The sequence below is a fragment of the Vicugna pacos genome, chromosome 4, assembly GCF_048564905.1.
Source record: "Vicugna pacos chromosome 4, VicPac4, whole genome shotgun sequence".
NCBI classification, from domain to species: domain Eukaryota; kingdom Metazoa; phylum Chordata; class Mammalia; order Artiodactyla; family Camelidae; genus Vicugna; species Vicugna pacos.
Window position 1 is genome coordinate 44,714,297 of NC_132990.1, and position 20,186 is coordinate 44,734,482.

At 39.0% G+C, this 20,186-nt stretch overlaps 1 protein-coding gene across 7 annotated transcripts in view; it reads left to right on the top strand.

Moving 5' to 3' along the window:
• The window catches only part of TLE4 (TLE family member 4, transcriptional corepressor), a 137,133-nt gene that overhangs the window by 44,452 nt on the left and 72,495 nt on the right, over positions 1-20,186 (top strand). For 5 of the 7 annotated variants that reach the window (XM_072959644.1, XM_072959645.1, XM_072959650.1 and 2 more), the window contains exon 6: positions 3,377-3,451. The exons of the other annotated variants lie outside the window; for them this stretch is intronic. In XM_072959644.1, the coding sequence (XP_072815745.1) occupies positions 3,377-3,451 (75 nt within the window). The remainder of the gene's footprint in view (positions 1-3,376; positions 3,452-20,186) is intronic. 7 annotated transcript variants of the gene reach the window in all.

A 20,186-nucleotide genomic window follows, 5' to 3' on the forward strand; every position in this document is an offset into this window, starting at 1 on the left:
AAAAGTGCAAAAAGTAATTTGATGATAATGAAAGGAAGTAGGCAAGTGGTTTAATGTATAGATTTTCATTTTACTGGTCTTTTTTTTCCAGCCATGCTTGTATTCCTTAAATCACAGTATTTTATTGAGATGTAATTTACATGTTATAAAATTCACTCAGGTGTACAGTTCAATAATTTTTAGTAAATTTACAGAGTTGTGCAACCATAACCAGAATCTAGGTTTGTTTGCTTGTTTTTTTAGGTAAATCACAGTATTTTAAAGAAGAAATATTTGAGCTTTTTTTCTTTTCCAGATCCCACTTAGAGGCCTCTCTCTTAGAAACCCTTGGCTTATTGGTATATTCCTAGTGGCATTTTATTTGGTGGTGCTGGTGGAAAAGTTCAGTCTGGGAGCTCGTATCTGAGTGAGCATCTTGAGCAATGAGAGAGGCCATAGGACTCTGCTTCCTCCTGCAGATTGACTGGGGTGACTGGCTGTCACCACTTGTGGTGAGGCCGCAGAGGGGATCGGCAGGAAGTGGGAGAGGAAATGAGATGTGGGTGGAGTGGGAGGAGAGGAGCAGATGGGGAAGGGGAGGAGAAGGGGAAGAGAAGGCAGACATACTAGGAAAGCCATCATGATTCTAAGAAGATGTGAAAAACTTGTCATATTTTCTGAGTCAGCTTTTATACTAAAAATTGCAAATGGGGAAAAAATGCTTCTTTGGGTCCGATTATGGGAGTACTTAGGGCTTCTTCCTCGAGTGTTCATTTTTTCTTTTGTGATCATTTGCCCTTCTCAGTGGTGCTCTCGTGTGTGGTATAATGTTACTGTGTGGCTGAGTGAGCATCGCTGGGGTGTTTCCGGTGCTCTCAGCACACAGGGGAGGAGGCACTCTTTGCCTTAGGGAGCTTCTGTTCAAAAAGTCCTTAAGCGCCACATGATTCGCAGTTGTAAGCAGAAATAAGGAAGTAAAATCCTGAACTACAGGTGAAGTTCAAATGTGGTATTAGCCCATGGCCATTGCCATGAGAGAAAAGGAAGGAGCTGAGTCATGACTTCCATTGTTACTTTAGGTTTTTAGCAAGAGTTTCTATAAAAGCGTCTGATGTCAGTGTTACGGTTCACTGGTGTGTTTCTGGTTTTCTCAGTAAATGTACTTGATTTTCATGCCAAGTCAGAAAGATATGCCCACTGCCTTAAGGCATCTTTGCTCATCTTGGCAGTTGGAATCCAGTTTATGAAGCAAGAGTTGAGTGATCTTTATGGTAGAAAGGCCCTAAATACATGTATGTTCTGTATCTCTGTCTCGTGGAAGTGTTCTTTGAATACTTAATGTAGAGTAGATGATATTTCAGTAATAGGAGGTATTTCAGTAATATACAGATGGCACAGAGTAAGAGCTTTCAGAGATTTTGAACGAATGGATGTGTGAGTGGAATGAGAGAGATGCATGTTGCATATGTGTGCATGTGTTCCTTTGGCTTTCAGTTTCTGGGAAGTTTTGAGCAGCCATTATTGAGTGTTGGAAAGTAAAAGGTGGAAAATTCCATAAAAATTTTTGTCCATAAACTCACTTTTGAGTGTTTCAGTTGTCCTACATGTTGTGTTTTTCTCTGCTTCCCAAGTGCTGCCATTTTTCACTGCCCTGACAACCAGATTTGTCCTAAATCTAAACACGCGTTCTGTGCTTGGCACATGGTAGCTGCTCAGTAAACATACATGGTCAGGCTGACTTCAAGGGAGAACCACTACCATTGGCCACTTTATTAACTGTCCCTCTATTCCTTCTAGTGCTTCCATGAATATTTAGGATTTCTACTTTCAGAGAAAGAGGAAAATGAATTATTTTACTCTGTCAAATATTTTATTAAAGAGTAAGGGTAGATGGAGATACCTGTAAAGATTTTGGGGTTGCTTCATAAGCCCTTGTTTTGAAACCGACTTGCAATCTAAAAAAAAATCAAAGGTATATAGTTTAACGATCAGAGTCCATTAAAAGTGTAACATTACACTGATCTGTTATTGGGCAGTTTTCATTGCATTATTCATAGGCATAATCTCTTCTAGGAAATCAAGAGTGAAAACACCACATCTAGATAAGCTAAAGCAGTTTCCTTTTCCATGTCACCTCCCCCACTACCCCTACACAGTTGGGAGGCAAAAATAGTAGTCACCCTAGTTAATCCTAGTAACTGTATATCTAGGGGCTTTGCGGTGTAATACCAAGTAAGGGCAAGGGGAATTTCACATATAACTGGTGGCTTAACTCTTTGTATGTATTAAGCAGGACGATAGCTGAGCTTCGTACTCACTTCAGGTCAGTAGAGAATGCTGGTACATTTCTCAACTGGAATCAGCCAAAACAAGACTCTTCCCAGCCACACAGAGGAGTACCTGTTTCCCAGCACAGTCTCTTTGGCTCTTCATTTACTAAGCCAAGTTGGAAAAAGTCCAGAAGAGACCTATTTTAGACTGAATTTGAGTGTGTGTGTGTACTAGAGTGTTCAAGTGTATTTAGTTGGGAATAATATTTACATTTTAGGGGTACTTGTATAAGCACTTGTGTGTGTCCAGGTGTAAATTGCCTAAATGCAGAGACTTCTGTGCTATATAATTTTTTTTCTAATATCATCAAAATTAATAATTTCAGATCGTGCTCATTCTCTTTAGAATTGAGTCATGGTCAGAGGGGTTTTCATATATTATCCATCCACAGTTTTCAAAAGAAAAACAACTTAAATTTATATGTTTCAGTTTTCCGATTGCATTTAAAAGAAATACCTGAAGTCCTTAAACTTTAGTGTTGGCAAGAGTTGTACATTTTTAATATCTTTCCAATATGCAGCCCTTCATGACAGGAATGAAAACATGAGTGCTTTTTCACATTTACAGAAGAAATATAAACATTGAATTCTATATGTCCTTCTAGTGTCTGCTCTAACAAATAATCAGGAGAAAATGTAAAAATAAGTACTTATAGGGAATATTTTCAAAACATGTTTTATGTAGGTGGCAGAGAAGAGGGGATACAAAGAAGGCAGGTGGGATGGGTTGTGTTGTTTTGTTAGTATTAGTGGAAGATACTGAGTCAAAGTGCACCACTGACTTGAATGTAAAATTTAAGCTGCTTCTACCAGTTGTAAGGGAGCATCCTTCATTGGGGGCGCAGGGATGATAGCTGCAGTTGGATGTTCAGTTACTTTTCAGCTTTATAGACACAAAGATTACCCTAGACATCTAGTCATCTACCACCTGGGGCTTTTATTTGAAATATGGAGACCCCTGAAACCTGTTTTGCATGTAATTAAAGTTAGAGGACATGCTAGGAAAAGCTGTTCTTGACTGACTAGAAAACAAATAATTGTATTCTGTTTCTGATCTTCATTTATAGCACCAGCAACAAGTGGTGCAGGCTGTGGAACGGGCCAAGCAGGTGACCATGGCAGAACTGAACGCCATCATTGGGGTACGTGGCCTTTCCATTTTAGCTCTGATCATCTTAGTGTTTGTCATCAGCTCTCTCTCGCTCTCTTTTTAAATTTTGTTCAATCAAAAGGGCAAAAGGCAATAGAGGACCACAAAGTGGAATGAAGCACTTTGCCTTCAATCGCACACAAAATTTGATGGCTTCCTCAGAAACTGGACGCCTTCTCACCAATTCAAGCTGACAGGTTCCTGAAAATTCTCCCCCTAAGGAGACTGGGTAGTTCTTTTTCATAATATTTCTTTCCTTTGCAATCAGCCTTTGTTGCTAGCCTAAGCCAGAAAAAAAGACACAGATTGCCCTGATGTCAAAGTGGCCTGATTTCTTTTATCTTTCCTCAAATATATAGTATCTTAATATCATTTTTAGTGAAATAAAATGTACATTTTCGCATCCCCCTGCTGCTCTTCCTCCCCTGTGGTGAGTGGTTCTTAAGGACCAGTGTCCATTTGTAGTAGAAATAATAGATGAACTACACCTTTTTGCAAAATCAGTGGCCCAGTTAGAAAATCCTTCCTAGTACCATTAACATTGCATAAAAATCCTGCTGGAATTCATGGGTTTGGGCAATCACTCCAACTCCACTTATGTTTTTGTTCTCCCAGATTAAGGTAACAAGTAATAAAATAAGGTGTTAAAACTTAGAAATAAAGGCAAGAAATCTTAGCTGAGAAAAGCACAGTAGTCACATCTCTGTTTATGCAGCTGGTCTGAACAGTTCCTTAGGTTATCCTAATGAAGACACTATCACTATACTTATTTCTTCCTGCCCCCTCCCAAATACTTTCTCTTGTGTATAGATTATACACAAAAGTCTTTTCTCTTTTTTTCCCCTCAGTGTATCAAACACACTTTGAAATGCTAATTATTCCATTTACTTTCATTAAAATTCAAATTGCTGAGTGAAGATGCGGATAAGGGTCGCCTGATAATCAATCTGAAGTGAAGATATTGCTTCAATTATACCTCTGTCTTTTAACAAGGAAATCAGAACTCTGGGATGACTGCCGATGGTGGTGGAGCAGTAGTCTGATTGTAGCTTGTTTTTTAATGGGCTATTTTGAGCTCAATTTTGTGTCCCTCTGACCACAAGAAAATACTGGTAGTCAGTTAGAAAACATAATAAATGGAAAAGAGTAACCTTTATTTTCTCAGAAGTGCTCCTTGGAAAGAAGAGGCTGAATCAGAACGAGCAATGCGGTGGAGACTCATTTGTCCTACGTTTTCTGTGGTTCCAGTGGGGTGGGTAGGGGAGAGATGGCAGGTGAACACAGTTCACAATTAGTTTTTCTTTCCCCAAAATTCCAGAAAGCGGCAGTGAAATAAATTTTTTAAAACGTTGAGAAAGCTTTCATTTTAAGGTTAGTGTATACATCTGTAGCAGCTGTGTTTGCTTGAAGCGTGTGTTGTATTCTTATTGGGATATATTTTGGTTATCAAATCTCCCAAGGTCACCAGGGATAGAACTTCCATTTTTCACCCACTCTACCGTCTGCTGTTGCTCTTGAAGGAGAGAATGCGTGCTTGTGTGCGTGCGTGAGGACTGATAGGAGAGCTTGCTGGGTGGTTTCTGGCTTGGTGTTTATTTTTGTATGAATTGCTAAAATACAGGTAGCCATCCTGCCTTATATGTCTGGTTGGCGGCCTTTTCTAGGAAAACAAATCTTTTATGTTTCTTTTTTGAGTCTTATTAGTTACTGTCTGTACAGTGGGAAGATTAAGTCAAAAACGTTTTGTGTTGGATATTACTTAAAAATATGAGGGAAGGTATAAAATCAGAACAAGTTCCCTTCCTTTCATCACATCGAGTATATTTTTAATACTGTTTTATATCTATTTCATTTTACATACTTTGTTTTGAATGAGATGACAGATTGCCTTTTCTCAGGGAGAGGATGATTTATTAGACTGTAGCCGAGTAACTGACAGACAAACTGTGTATATATGGATTTAATTATTAAAATAAAGCTAATTTAATTTTGTGACCTAAAAACTTATTTGAAGAACTGACTCAGTAGGGCTACATGCTGTCAAACAGCATGTGCTGTAGTTAGTGGATCTGGTGGGAATTCCACATTATTTATATCTGAGCAGAAAATGGAATCAAAATCACATAATCTGACTACTCCGGAAAACAGAATGCAGAAATAGAAAAAACAAACCCAGCCGTTTTAGGGAGCTACAAACCAAGTGAGGAGGAAAGGGCCCCATTTCAGCCAACTCACTTGATGCATTTCTGCTGCTGCTCTTCTCTGTCCTTGGTCTTTGTCTGTTTCAGCTCTGTTCAGTGCCTTGTGTCTAGTAGTTTCAGACTTGTGACACTGTGGAATTATAAATGCCCCTGCTGTTCTCTGTCCCCTTAGGCATGGCTGTGTTGTGAGGTGGTGGTATTTTGACCTGCTACCAAAAGTGATGAGGGATCAATTTTAGGTATTCGTGACTTAATTTTTAGGTAGTCGGCAGTGATTTTTCTGCACAGAGGGAATGACTTCCTCTCAGAGGAATTTTCCTCCTGAGAGGCAAAGACCCATCTAAGCCCCTGCAGACCTTCATTTATTTGTTGCTGCATATGTATCTGTCTTTTATGTATGCACACCATCCAGACAAGCGCAAATGTTCCCAAATTTAATGAAATCTGATGAAGCACCTTTTTAACTCTGCAATATTATTCTACCTTCGTTGGTAAATGAGCCAAACCAGTGATCCATGCAGTTTAAATGCAAAAAGCTGAAGTGAGCCCGAAACCTGGAGAGGCGGCTTGTTCTCTTGACAATAAGCTAGTTGTGTTTAATGGAATGAAACACAGTTATAATGATTTCTTTCACAGGTCATGTTCAGTTTAAAACTATTGATAGATTGAAATAAGTTAAATATCATTTATCTTTTATTTATAAGTAAAAAACCCAGGAAGATGCCTGTGTTGTTTTCTATAGTTACTATTTTGCGTTTTGTTTTGAATTGTGCGTGTTTTACATTTCCTCGAAGCTTTGCCTGGTGTTCCCTCAAATGGGCTTGGGAGCGTTATGCATCTGGTTAGATCTTGTCATGTGTCCTGCTAGCCACTGTGTTTTTAAATTAGAATCTCTGTAAGATCACACTGTTGGAACAACACACAAATTGTAGTTTTAAATCAGTAATATGATCTAATTAGAAATGATGTTTTCATTTCCTGTATTATTAAATTGAGTCATCTGACTGTCTTAAAATGTTTTTTAAATCCATTACAATATATAATCAGCACATGCTGTGTGAATGTGGTTATGCTTAATAAAGGAGACTAAGTTGGAACCTCACAAGAATTTCACCGAAGAAACTACCATTAAGAAAAAAGTTTTGTTGGTACGAACATTGGTGAAGGAAATGTTTGGCTTGTGAAAAAATAGAAAATGGGGTTCCTTTGGACTCCCTCCTCTTCTTTTTTAACCTAACTCTTTGAGGAAAGAAATGATAGAAATATACATTTTAAAAAAACACACCCCCCCTTAAAAAATCCATAAGAGCAGGTACACACACCGTGGTGTTGCAGGAAAATGCAGTTTAGCACAAGAAATGCTGAACCTCAATTTTTAGCAGTGACATTTTAATGATAGGAAGTCTGCAAAATTATTTGCCATCAATTGTGAAGGCAATAACAAGCCTTGGTGGTTTTTCACACTCTCTGTGTTAAGTGCTTTCAGAATGACAGCGTAAACTGTGTTAGAGAACTCCAAGGAAGTAAAACTGATTAAAATGTTCATGCTTGAATGGTGCTGATGGAATAGTTCATTTGGACTTTCTCTACCTCCTGCAGCTCAAGCTGAAATATTAAAATTCAGTGGATTTAAATCTCTCTCCTCTCAGCTCAGGAAAAAAACATTACATTTTAATAGGTTTTAAACCCATAATTCATTGGTTTGGAGCAGCACTATTAAATCTATTTAAATATTACTTGTATTACTAAGGAAATGATTTAAATGACTATGCCTTTACCATCCTATGTGTTGGAGTTAGTTTAAAAAATGAAAGACAATATCCTTGGGTTTTTTTTTTCCTTCCTCTTAGCATTTTATTTTATTGTCCTTGTTATATGATTAGCCCTTAAATTATACCTACACATACACACACATATACATACATATATACGTATCCATTTCAGATTGGCATTTTGGCAGAGTCTTGCAGTATGACAGTTTTAAAATGATATGTGCCCCTCTTTTTCCATTGTAGATTTCAAAACAGCCATTTTAAGTTTCTGAGGCATTTACATACACCATTGTAATAATTTCCCTTGTTGTTTAAGTAGCCATTAGGCAAAAAACAAAAACAAAAACAAAAAAACCCTGAAAGATAGTAAATATGTGTGTATGTAATAATTATGTGTGTGTGCTTTCTCCTGCCTTATATCACAGCCTCTATCCAGTAGCACAAAATTTGAAATAAAATTACAAAGCAAAAATGTATCCAAGAGCCATATTTTTATCTCTTCTGTGTTTGCTAATAAAGGGCTTTCCAGAGGTATGATTAATTCTGCCGTAGTTTTGCTGTTAACCCTTTTGGGTGCAGATATCCTGGCAGTGCTGAACAGGTGTTGTCCTTCCTGGGCCCACCTCGTACCCCTTATTTGCCTTTCTCTCTAAGCCATTGCCATTATAACGTTTCCCCAGCTGCACCTCCCTCTGCCACCCTTGAAGCTCTTGCGTTTATTTCCCCAGGGCTTTTTGTGGGGAATCCAGTCTTCACTCAGGCATGGGAGGTGTGGAAGGGTGAGGGAGTTTCTCCCCACCATGGATTTACCTATACATCCTGGACTTACAGGTAAACAGTCAGTGGAGTGCTCCCCTACTGCCCCTTGGGTGGGCAGTTTTGAGGTGCTTTCTATATTCATTCCTTCACGAAGGGTCCCAGCAGGATGGAGTTCAGTTGTTTAAGGTAGTGATCGTCTACCTTGTGTTGAGTTTCCCGCATTCCCTGATTCATTTTCCCTAGGCCCCACTCCTGTTCTGGAAACATTTCTCCAAATTATCCGCAGCCAAGCCTTGTGGCCCCTGCCCCACCTCCCCGCTTTCCTGGAGGACCTAAGACACTCAGTATTTGACTTCTTAGGCCTCAGGCCCTTTAAGGGGGCTTTCTGGTGTAGGTAGGCAACTGAACTCAGGTGCTAGAATCATGGTTTGTTTTCTGATATGAGTTCTGTGCATAAAACACTTTCTTTAACATAACAGCTTTTATATTTTTAAAATAAATACTTTTCAGTAAACTTACAGGTGAGCTTCCCTTTCTTGTTCTTCTCCCAGCTGATTACTACTGGTATTTTCTAAATGTGTATAATACAGAATAAACTTAAAAACAAGCTATAAAATAGATTTATGTTTTCTCAGAGATTGTTATTCCAGCTATGTTACTGTCTTTACTGAACAGTGTGCCTGGAGCTTAAAGGCTTTATAAAATATGCTGGCCCCTGGCTGCATGATGTCCACAGCTTGATGGGATAAAGGGGTGGGGGGAGCAGAAGAGGCTGTTTTTCTGCAATTGTGGGGCTTTGCTCAGCTGCTGTCACAAAGTGTGATAAACCTGTGATTGCACTTAAGCCAAAGAAAGCAGTTTTACATCCTGTGTCTACACATTCCTCTATCTTAATGTTGGTCTGTCTGCGTCTCACGTTTTTGTTTTTTGTTTTTGTCTTTTTAAACTTGTTCGTTTACTGTGGATCAGGGGACTATGTTATTGAGTGATGTAGTCATAATCTAATCTTTGTGCTATAATTTGATGAGGCTCTAAGAGGCAGTAATTTCCCTTCTCTCACAACAAAGACTCATATATTTAATTTTTAAACTCTGTCCCTACTTGAAAACTCCTTAAAAAAAATCCTAGGTAAAGAACAGAATTTGTGCTTATGGTGTGCACTCTGTCAATTTCTCTTACAAATCTTCTCTAGAAGATTCTAGAAGCTAGTTAGTTTTGTTTGTTTTTCATTGTTGCTAATCTGAAGTGTTACTGTTTTGCTCCTGTTGAGAGGGGAGCCCTTCTCTCCCTCCCCTCTAATAAATATATTTCCATTGCCCAAGGTAGAGTCAAGCACACGGTGTCACAAGAGTTGCAGAATGTGTTTGGTGGGTGACTCTGACTTAGCTCAGGGCACATGGGCTTTGGGCTTCCACTGAGAGGAAAGTGTAGATTCCTGGATCTGTGAATGTGCATTTCATTCACACCAGAGCACCGCAGGCTGAGCAGCGTAGGGCTCCAGAGGTCCGGGTGGAACGGTTAAAGAGAAAAGCAGGTTTCACTCACGGCAGCTTGCGAGCATGTGCGTTGTTAACTCCTTTTATTGGTTAGTGTGGGCGAGCTCCCCCCCACCTTTTGCTTCCCCTTTTCTAGTTGTCTTACCGACTTCTTCCCAGTAGTGTTTCTGCAAATAGCATCACCAGTTCCCATTTAGCCAGACCTTTTTCCTGATAGACGCAGCCTGCCTTGTGCCCCTCAAAGCTGGGAGAGAGGAGGCAGGCTCACCCCAAGCAGGTGCTGAAGGATCAATGGCTAGGCTCAGATCTAAGGACTGTTGGTGTGTGTCCTCCTCACAGTTCCCCAGAAAAGTGATTTGGAATCTTTCTACCTAAAAATGCATTTGTGATCTTATCTCCTTAGAACTTTTGTGAAAAGGTTAGAACCTTTTATAGAATAGTAAGAATAATTTAATGATTACACCTTCCTATTCATTCGCTCAGCAAATATTTGAGTACCTTCACCAAAGCCTATTAAAGGGGCACAAATCATTTTTACTTTGAATGATATTTTTAAATGTTTTCTGAAATGTTCCTTAAATTACATTTCAGTCGTCTTACGAAGGTTTTGGTAGTTGTGAGCTTTCTGGTTTACCATTTTACTACACAGAAGTCAACTTTAATTAGCACATTTTAATTTCAGTAAAACTTCAGCGTCCCTGGATAGCAGAATAAAGAATAACAGGTAATAGAAAACATGGTAAAAATGAGGCAGCAAACATTTACAAAATTGTATATTTTTATATTTGGAATTAGAAATCTAGAAATAGACATTCATTATTAATATTCTGTATATTTTTAAAGATTTATCTATTTTTAAAGATTTATCAAGGTCTTTTTCCCTACCTCACTCCTGACAACTGCCCATAATGTTTTTTCTCCCAAAGTAATCCTTCTTGAAAATGTCATATAAATGTAATTATGCATGATGTAGCATTTGAGTTTTCATCTTCACTTGGCATAATGCATTTGAAATTTGGTCTGCCTGTATCAGCAGTTAGCTCCTCTGTATGGCTGAATGATATTCCATTGTATGGCTATACTGGTATGTTTAGCCACTTACCCGTTGAGGGACAGTGGGTTATCTCCAGTTTTTGGTGATTGTGAATAAAGCCTTGGTAAATATTAACATTCAGATTTTTGTAAATTTTGTAAGTTCTCCCCTAGAAATGAGATTGCTGAGCTATATGGTTAGTGTTTAAAGTGACTGGCATATTGTTTTGCAAAATGACCATAGTATTTTTCAGTCTCACTAATATGTCTCAGAAAACCTTTGTTCCACATCCTGACCAACACTTGTAATTGCAGGTTTGGGGAGGTTTTTTTCTTTAACCATTTCTGGTAGGTGTATAGTGGTGCTCACGTTTCTATGCCTTTCCATAATAACTAATGATGTTAAGTGTCTTTTTCTGTGCTTATTTGCTGTCTCTGTATCTTTTTGGTAAGTATCTGCTCAAATCTTTGCCTGTTTTCCTTGAGTCAGTTATTTTTTTTTCAAGTTTTGAGGTTTTTAAAATTCTGGGTGTAAGTTCTTTATGTGTTTTCAAATATTTTCTCCCAATCTGTGGTCATCCTTTAGTTTTTCTGGTACTGTCTTTTGAAGAACAGAAGTTTTTAACATTGACGAAGTCTATTTTATGAATTTTTTTCTTTATGAGCCTTAACTTCTGGTGTTCTCTCTCAGTGATCTTTGCCTCACTCAAGACCACAATATTTCTCTTAGCTTTTCTTCTGGAAGTTTTATATTTAGACTCATGATCCAGTTTGAGTTAATTTTGGTTTATGGTATGAGGTCTGAGGATATGGGTTGAGTTTTCCTTTCTTTCTTTCTCTTTCTCTCTCTCTCTGTGTCTCCCCCCTCCCTCCCTCCTCTCTTTCTCCCTCTCTCCCTCCCTTCTTTACTTCCCACATGGGCATTCGATCCAGTTGTTCCAGCACCATTTGTTGAAAAGACTGCCTTTTATCCGTTGCCATTGCCTCACTGTCGAGGGTCTATTGACTGTGTTGTGTGTGGGTCCATTTTCTGGACTCTGTTGTGTTCCATTTAAGTGAGTGTCTGGCTTTTTGCCAATGATACGCTGTCTTGATTTCTGTAGCTTTTATTGTTGATGATTCCCTATTCCATTTTGTGCTTATTTTGTTTTCTATTCGTGCTTACCCTCTTTCCAGTACCCCTCAGAACTCAGGTCTTTAACTCAGTATCCCAGAGACTGGCTGAGATTAAGGGGAAGAATCCACCCTCAGTAGAAAATCTTTCTCTCATTTCAAAAATGATGTCTGTTCTGCTTCTAGACTCTGCTCTCATGGGTGAGTGCTTCTGCCATCTCCTCATGGTCCCAGGTACTCCTTCTGCTTGTCTTCTGCAGCTTCCAGCTAGTAGGATCTCTTGTTTATGCATTTGTCCTTCTATTCTTCATCTTGCACACAGCAGCCAGAGTGACCTTTTTTCTAAAATGTAAATTGGATCTCATTGCTCCTCTGCTTAAAACCCTTCTCCAGTGGCTGGCCATTTTGCGTAGAATGAAGTCTTAATTTCTTACCATGGCCTTCAGGTCTCTGTGTGAGCTGACCCTTCACCCACCTCTCCGATTTCACATACCACTCACTCTCTTCATGTGACTGTCTTTCAACCTTATTGGCCTGTTTCTTCTGTCCTGGATCCCCTAGACACCTTCTTGACTGAGGATTTGTGCACTTGGCTCTTCCGCCCTCTCCAACACCTGTCCTCCACCTGTCTTGACATTAGTCTTCCTCATGCTCCTCTTTAAAATCTCAGCTCAGGTGTTATCTCCTGGGAAGGCACTTCCCTGGGTGACTGACTGTAGTTACTTTCATCCCGTTCGTTCTTCCTTCATTAGCCTGTTTTATTTTCCTCATAGCATTTATTATTTATTTGTTTATGTGTGTGTCAATTTCCCTTCACTAGCAGGTGGGGTCTTGTTCACTTTTATAGCCATGGTGCCTAAAACAATACGTAGGTCATGATTTTCAATAAATATTTGTACACTAAATACTCAGTATTTGTTCAATAAGTATGTTATTAGTAAGTGTTCAATAAATATTTATTAAATTAAGAAATTTTCTATTTTGACCTGTTTTTGCTTTTTGATTTTTCTGCCCTACAATTTTGAACCAAAATTGAGAGGAAGCACAAATTGGCAGAAAATGCATAATCCTGGATGTCATTTGTAGTATCACCGTAGGAATTTCATTTAAAAGTTTTTTCACCGGTAGAATGCAGGGCTGAAGCTGATAACCACTAAAGTACTATCCAGTTGTCTGACATTGTATGGTTGGTAAGCCTGTTTGTTTTGATGACTGTTGAATTTTTAAGACTCAGGGCCTTTTGTGTCAATTATTTCTCTAGAGTTACATCCCTAGGCTTATTATATTCTTTCCCCTAAAGGAGTAACTAAAAATAGCAAACATTTATTGAGTATTTACTTTGTGTCAGTACTATGCTTAACATTTGCAGATACCATTTTGTTTAATCTTCACATCATCCCCATGTAGAAGGGAGTATTATTTTCCTCACTTTACAAATAATGAAACCAAGGCCCTGAAGAGGTGAGTTGTTTTCTGAAGACCACACAGGGAGGAAATGGTGGAACTGGGGACCAGTCTTAGACCGACTTCAGAGCTCACACACTTAACCGTCCTGTTACACTTGTCCCTTATTCATTCCCTCTACTCTGCTCTTTCTTTTACACTAGGATTAAGTCTCTTTATCCTGAGATGCATAATAGTACTGTCCAGTGTTTAGTGTCCAGAGCTCAGTGAGGGGAGTGGGAACTGGGTGTGCCTCCTGCATGTGCTAATTGGTTAGCCTAAGCTGAAGGGTGGATTAGTTCCACATACCAGTTGGATACTCCTAACTCATTCTTGTTTCCTTCTGTCTGCTGTAACTTACTCTCATTTGTAAGAATTAAAAGTTGTCAAAAATACCACTACCGAGACAGGTATTTTCAACCTAGATCCTTGGATCTTACAGGATTTCATGCTTGGGTTTTCAGCTGTCCATTAGCTCCCTGAAATATTAACAAAGCTGAGTGTGTTGTGGTGGGGTGCTGAGGATGTACATTGTCTGGAGAAGAAATTTTGGTCTTGGATTTACAAGAGATCCCATAACACAAAAAATGTTTGAGCCTGTGCCTTATAGGAATAGAACTGTGTAAGATCCTGATACAGGAAGATACTTGCTGGAATACAGGTAGATGAAAGGCAGTTGTCTGTGGCATTATAAAGAGACTTTGTGGCATAATTGTTCAGAAACCTGGAAATGAGGATTTTATACTGAATCTCTTTCTAAATATTGACCTGGGGTTGAAGGAGTTTCTTGAACTATTGGGCTTTAAAAAAAAAAAAAGGCTGCACCTTGCTGATAATGTCATACATAGGTATTATGGAAAATAAGTTAACTGCATGAAACATTTAAGCTTTAACAACTAATGATAATGACTGCTTGGGACATTTTTTATATTAAGAGGAAGTAACTGGAGCCAGCAGCTGCCTTCACATATTTGTATAAGAAGAAAATACAGGCAAGTAAATATTCTTTCAGAATACTTTATTAGTCTCTTGTTCATACATGCGCCCTTTAAAGTTCTGGGGCACAGTGATGACTAAGAACTAGTCCCTGCCTCTTGAGTGCTCATGGCTTCATGGGAGGGGGAAGAACTAAAGATGGATAAATCGTGTTATACGAAGTTACGAACCAAGCACATGGGGACACCGAATGGGGTAGCAGTTACGTATTGAAAGCAAAAGTGTTCGGGTAAGCGAATTACAGGAGTAGAGGGTGAGGGAGGTGGGTGAGTGGGAAAGGATGACAACAAAGGGCCGGTGACCAGTCAGTGGGACATAAGTGAGGTAGAACACGTAAGGATTGCCAGTATATTTGAGAGAGCCTTATTTTAGAAATTATTTCATTCCCTTTTGATAAACTGTACTTTTTTTGTCATTTCTCCATCTTGAGTAGATCTTGTTCATCCTACGTGTGAATAACGCTACTTCGTGGGATATAGTAATATCGCAAACTTAAATAATGATGTAGACCTAATCAGCAAGAGCTAGAGCTAACCCTGCCCCCAAACCTGTTAAGTAAAACTTAATGGCACATTCTTGAACTCTTTTTGAGGCAGCTCCATGGCTATTCTGCCCTTTGTGATTCTTACGCATTTTCCCCCTTAGATTCAGGTAAAGGGGGAGAGTTTATCTTGGTACCCAATATGTCTTCTGTGACTAACAAGAGCAGTGCTACTGTGATCCTGAAGCAAAGTGGCAGTCATGTGTATTTTTGAATTTTCCCAGATGTTTCTTGTTTGACCCAGAGCAATTTACAGACACGGCTCTGTACAAATTAATATCTGGGACAAGAAACTGTTGAGGGTAAGTGAACAGTTTAAGCTACTGTCTACCTGGATTGAAAGCTCAGAGGATGTTTTTGGGTTTCTTTCAGCTCCTAGCCTCGAATGGCCTATGAGCAAAGATAGATGTCTTGGCAGGCTTTGTGGTTGTTTCTTGCAGGCTGAACCTACCTTCTGCTGTGGAAGCTAACACATCCAGGTGTTCTGTGCAGCCCTTTTCAAAGCTGAACTGTGGTCTTGTGACCCTGTCCCGGTTAATGAGTATAAGGAGATGTCTTTTTCTCTTAAACAGAAAGACCTATAAAAAAAAATTGCCCACTTCCTGTGTTTGACCGTGATTGGGTGAAGATGAGTTAAATGCTTAGCGCTGCGGCAGCCACTGAGGGGAAATGGGATATGAGAGAGGCCAGGAGAATCTGAGATACTGACCCAGAACCTTGATATTGCCAACTCATCCAAGCCAACCCTGGACTTGTTGTTGTGTGAGAAATAAAAACCCCTGTTATTTAGGCCACTTTTATTTGGATATTTTATAACTTGCAGAGGAACTGTCTTAACTGATACATTGTTAAACCAGATGGCTCTCCATACATGTCTCGCATTTGGAAACAACCTAGTCAATTTAACCAATTGGGGGACCACTTGGGTGAATTTGTCTATACGATGGCATATACTGTACAGCCATTACAAGTGATGTAGTCAAAGCATTATTTAGGCATATGGGAAAATGTTCTTTGATACATACTGATAGGAAGAGAAGCATTTTTAACTAGAAGATAGCATGGTGTTAATTTTTGTCTAAAAATGCTTATATATGCATTGGAAAAATGTTGGATGGACTCATCAACATTGTATTAGTAGTTTTCTTTGGCTGGTATAATTACGTGTGACTTTCAGTTTCTTTCCATTCTGCTTGTCTTCATTATACATAGAACTTTCATAATCTAAAAAAGTTGTAGCTATGAACCTAGAACTACTCTAAAAATATTAATTAAAAAATTACCAAACAAGATTATATTTATAGGCCCATTGTTACCTCTCTTTTGACCCATCTGAGTAAATAGTACAACCATCTATCCAAAATTGGGGCCCAGCTTTGCAAGGTTATCTTGATTTCTCCACTTATTCTCACCCTGTTCTCCTTCCATAGTCATGTCTTTCAGTGCCATTGCCAAAATGTATCTTAAGTTCTTTACCCTTTGCAACTTGTACTGGCATGCCCCTAATCCAAGTCATCATTTTGTCTCTTGAATTCCTGTATTACCTCCTAGCTGGTCTCTGCTTTCATCCTGGCCACTCTCAGATCCAGTCTCCAAATACCATTATGAACTTAAAACATTTTTAAATTATATAATACTCTGGCTCAAATTACTCATTAGTTTTTATATAGGCCAATGAAATAGAATAAAGAACTCAAATCAATCCTACTCATATCTGTCGGAGGGGCAGGCAGATCAGTGCAGGGAAAGATGGACACTGGTACAGAGAGGATAGTTGGTTAATTCTTGTTGGAAAAAAATAAAATTGGATCCACCTATTATCATATACAGAAGTCAATCTGAAAAGTATAAAAAGATAGAACTTTAAAACTTACAGAGAAAAAAAGCAACCAAGGAGACTTTTTATCATGGAGTAGAAGAAGATTTGTTAATGGGTCACAGAAAACTCAAACCTTAAGAAAAAGATTGATAATGTTACTCAGGTAAAATTAAAAACATCCATTCATCAAAAGATGTCTTAAAGACAATGCAAAGGTAAGTGAGAAATGGAGAAGATACTTGTTAACACATACAACCAACAAGTAATTATATTATGCTCCAGCTTATACCAGTTTTGGACAAGCTAAAAGTTCAACTTAACACAACCAAAATAACCTCACCACTGCCAAAAGCTCTCATTGGTCTTAAGTGGCAGTGTAAAGCCCCTTTTTGCCCACGATCTGATTCCTGTAATGTTGCATTCCACCCCACTTCCTCCTTGCTTACTAGGTTCCCACCAGACTTTTTCTACCTTGGTTACTGCAGGCTCTTTCCCCTTCTGGGCCTTTGCACCTGCTTTTCTCTCACCTCTGATTCTCTCTTCCTGGCTTTCTCTCAGCAAGGTGCTCGCATCCTCATCCTTCGGGGCTTACTTCAGAGGTCACTTCCTCAGGGCTGTCTCTTGATCACTTTCCAGTAATAGTAAGACCTCCCTAGTTAAGAAAGTCCTTCTAGGGCAGCAGGTTCATCACTCGACTGAATGTTGCAGGCTTTTGTTCCAGTCGTCAGGCCCATCATCTCCCACTGGCTTTTATCTTGGGCCTCACGTGCACGTGTTAGCCTGTAAGATTCTGTGCCCAGTTCCAACGTAGTGAGGTTTTCCTACATCACGATACAATTCTCTGACACCAGCTGGGTGTGTCGTACAATTCAGTTCTGACACTTCCCACCTGGGGATAGCATCAGATCCACAGGTTAAGGGCTTGGTCCTACAAGACTGCCCTTCCTCCCCCCACTTCAGACACCAGTTCCAAATCCAGGTTATCACCTGAGCTTCCAGCAACCCCTCCTTGAGTTCAGTTAATTTGCAAGAGCCGCTCATAGAACTCAGAGAAACATTTTACTTACCGAATTACTTTTTTTTTTTTTTTTCTGGTAACAGAAGCATGTAACTCAGGAATAGTCTGATGGAAGAGATGCATAGGGCGCCGGTGTGGGGAGAGGGCACAGAGCTTCCATTCCCTGAGTACTCCACTCTCCCCAGATCTCCCAAGTGTTCACCAAGCTGGATGCTTTTCAAACCCTATCTTTTGGGTTGTTTTGGAGGCTTCATTATATATGCATGACTGACTAAATCAGTGGCCATTGGTGATTGAACTCAACTTTCCAGCCACTCTTCCCTCCTTCCCTAAAGGTCTGGGGGGTAAGACTGAAAGATTTAACCTCCTAATCACGTGGTCGATTCTCCTAGCAACCAGCCCCCATCCTTAAGTGCCCTCCAAAAGCCACCTCATTAACATAACAAAAGACACCTTTTATTGCTCTCTCCACTTAGGAAATGCCAAGGGTTTTTGGAGCTCTCTGCCAGGAACTGTGGGCTAAGACCAAATATATATTTCTTTTATAAATCGTAATTTCACAGGCTGGTTCAGTATTTTTCAAATTGCAATTGATGAGACAGACTCATGACTGAGCAGTGAAATCAGTAGTCAATATTTTTTTATTCAAAAAAAAGAGAATAGAAAATAATAAAGTGTTCTGCATATAGCATTTGGTGTTTTTTAAGCTTTTGTTTCACTTACGTATGTATTCTTTGCAAATAGGCAACTTGCGCATTATAGTCAAAATGTTGGAAAGCAACTCATCTAACGTCTGAAGTTCATTCCGCTTCTAAAATTCTCAGGTCAATTGCAGGGTTACTGAAGAACCTAGACTAGTTACAGTTTTTAAATGCAGCTTTACTTTTTGAAAAATACTCTGAAGTAACTAAAGAAAGCTTTTCTGAATGGATCCCTTAGCTTGGTAACTTTAATGACTAGAATACAAAATAGAAGCATTGGTTTCAGAAAGATAATGTGTTAAAATCTCTTCAAAGAATTCTTTAAATAGTTTAAACAAGCCTTCAGGAAATTGTATTTCTATTATTAATTTGCTTAGAAATACTTTTCCTGGGGGAGGGTATAGCTTAAGCGGTTGAGTGCATGCTTAGCATGCACAAGGTCCTAAGTTCAGTCCCCAGTACCTCCTCTAAAAATAAATAAGCCTAATTACCACCCCTCCCAAAATAAAATAATTAAATAATACAGTAATAAATAAAAAATTTTTAACTTAAAAAATAAGCTTTTCCTAGCAAACTTTGGGCCAGTTCAGAAAAAATTCTAATAGAGTTTCCGATGGGAAAGTTAATACAGTAACTCAGGTTTGGGGAATTTTTTTTTTCCCCTTTTGCTTTTACTACTTTGTGAATTAAACTGCAAGTTAAGACAATGGAATCCGTGGCACAGGGCTCATGGGATTTGCTTCTTTGCTTGTTGCCTGTCTTCCCATTAAAGACCAGTCCAGAGATCTGGAGGACCACAGAGACCTGTGGTTTCAGTGTGAGAAACCCTGCGGTGATAATCTTTCTTGGGTTGCTGTAAATACTGATCTTTCCTGGGCAGTAAATCTCATGTTTTAAGTCATCAGGAATGAATTACAGATAAGCTTAGGTTGAAAAGTTCCTTCCATTGTTCTTTTTTATTCTTTCCTCTTTCCATTTATTCACTTAACTTTTAGCTTTTGCTAGAGATATTTGTTCAAAGCAAGAACTCCCAATCTTTGTCTGGAAGGGCACATCTTATTTTCCCCACCTCCACAACCACAGGAAAGTGGAAAGAATAGTGAATCAGATACTGTGTACTCGTCACCTAGATTCACCAGCTAATATTTGGTCACTTTTGCTTTGCATGTGTATACATACACACAGGTGTACACAGACTTTGTGTATGTCCAATTTTTTGAAAGTAAGAGGCAGATAGGATAATACTTCACTCCTTAAGACATCAGTGTGCACCTTCTATAGATAATTTTCTGACATAAGCACGATACAGTTAACACATCCGTGAATCCAGTGTATAGTTCACATTCATATTTCTGCAGGTGTCCATAGAGTATCCTCAGTAGCATGTGTTTCTTCCTAGTGGTTGTCCCCCAGTCTAGTTCTCACATTCACAATGAGTTGTGCTGTCCCCTCAGTCTTCTCTCACACCCCCTGGAAATAGGCCCCAAGCTGTCTCACTTGATGACTTTGGCATTATGAAGATTCCAGGCCAGGCTTGTGGAATGTTCTACAATCTGGACCTGTCTGATTGTTTTCTCATGTTTAGATTCAGGTTAAGTATTTTTAGTAAAAATACTGCCTGGGTGATATTGTGTTTTTCCAGTTGTATCACATTGTTGGTGAAGCTCGTCATCTGTGGGGTGGTATTTTGACACTGTGCCCAACAACCTTTTTCCCAGTGGTTTTAGTATCTGTTGATACTACTGATACATTTCAAGCAATGAAGAGGTAAATTTTAAATTCTTGTTCTTTTTAAGTTAATGTTCATTAATATTCTTCTGTAAAGAAGAGCTTTTC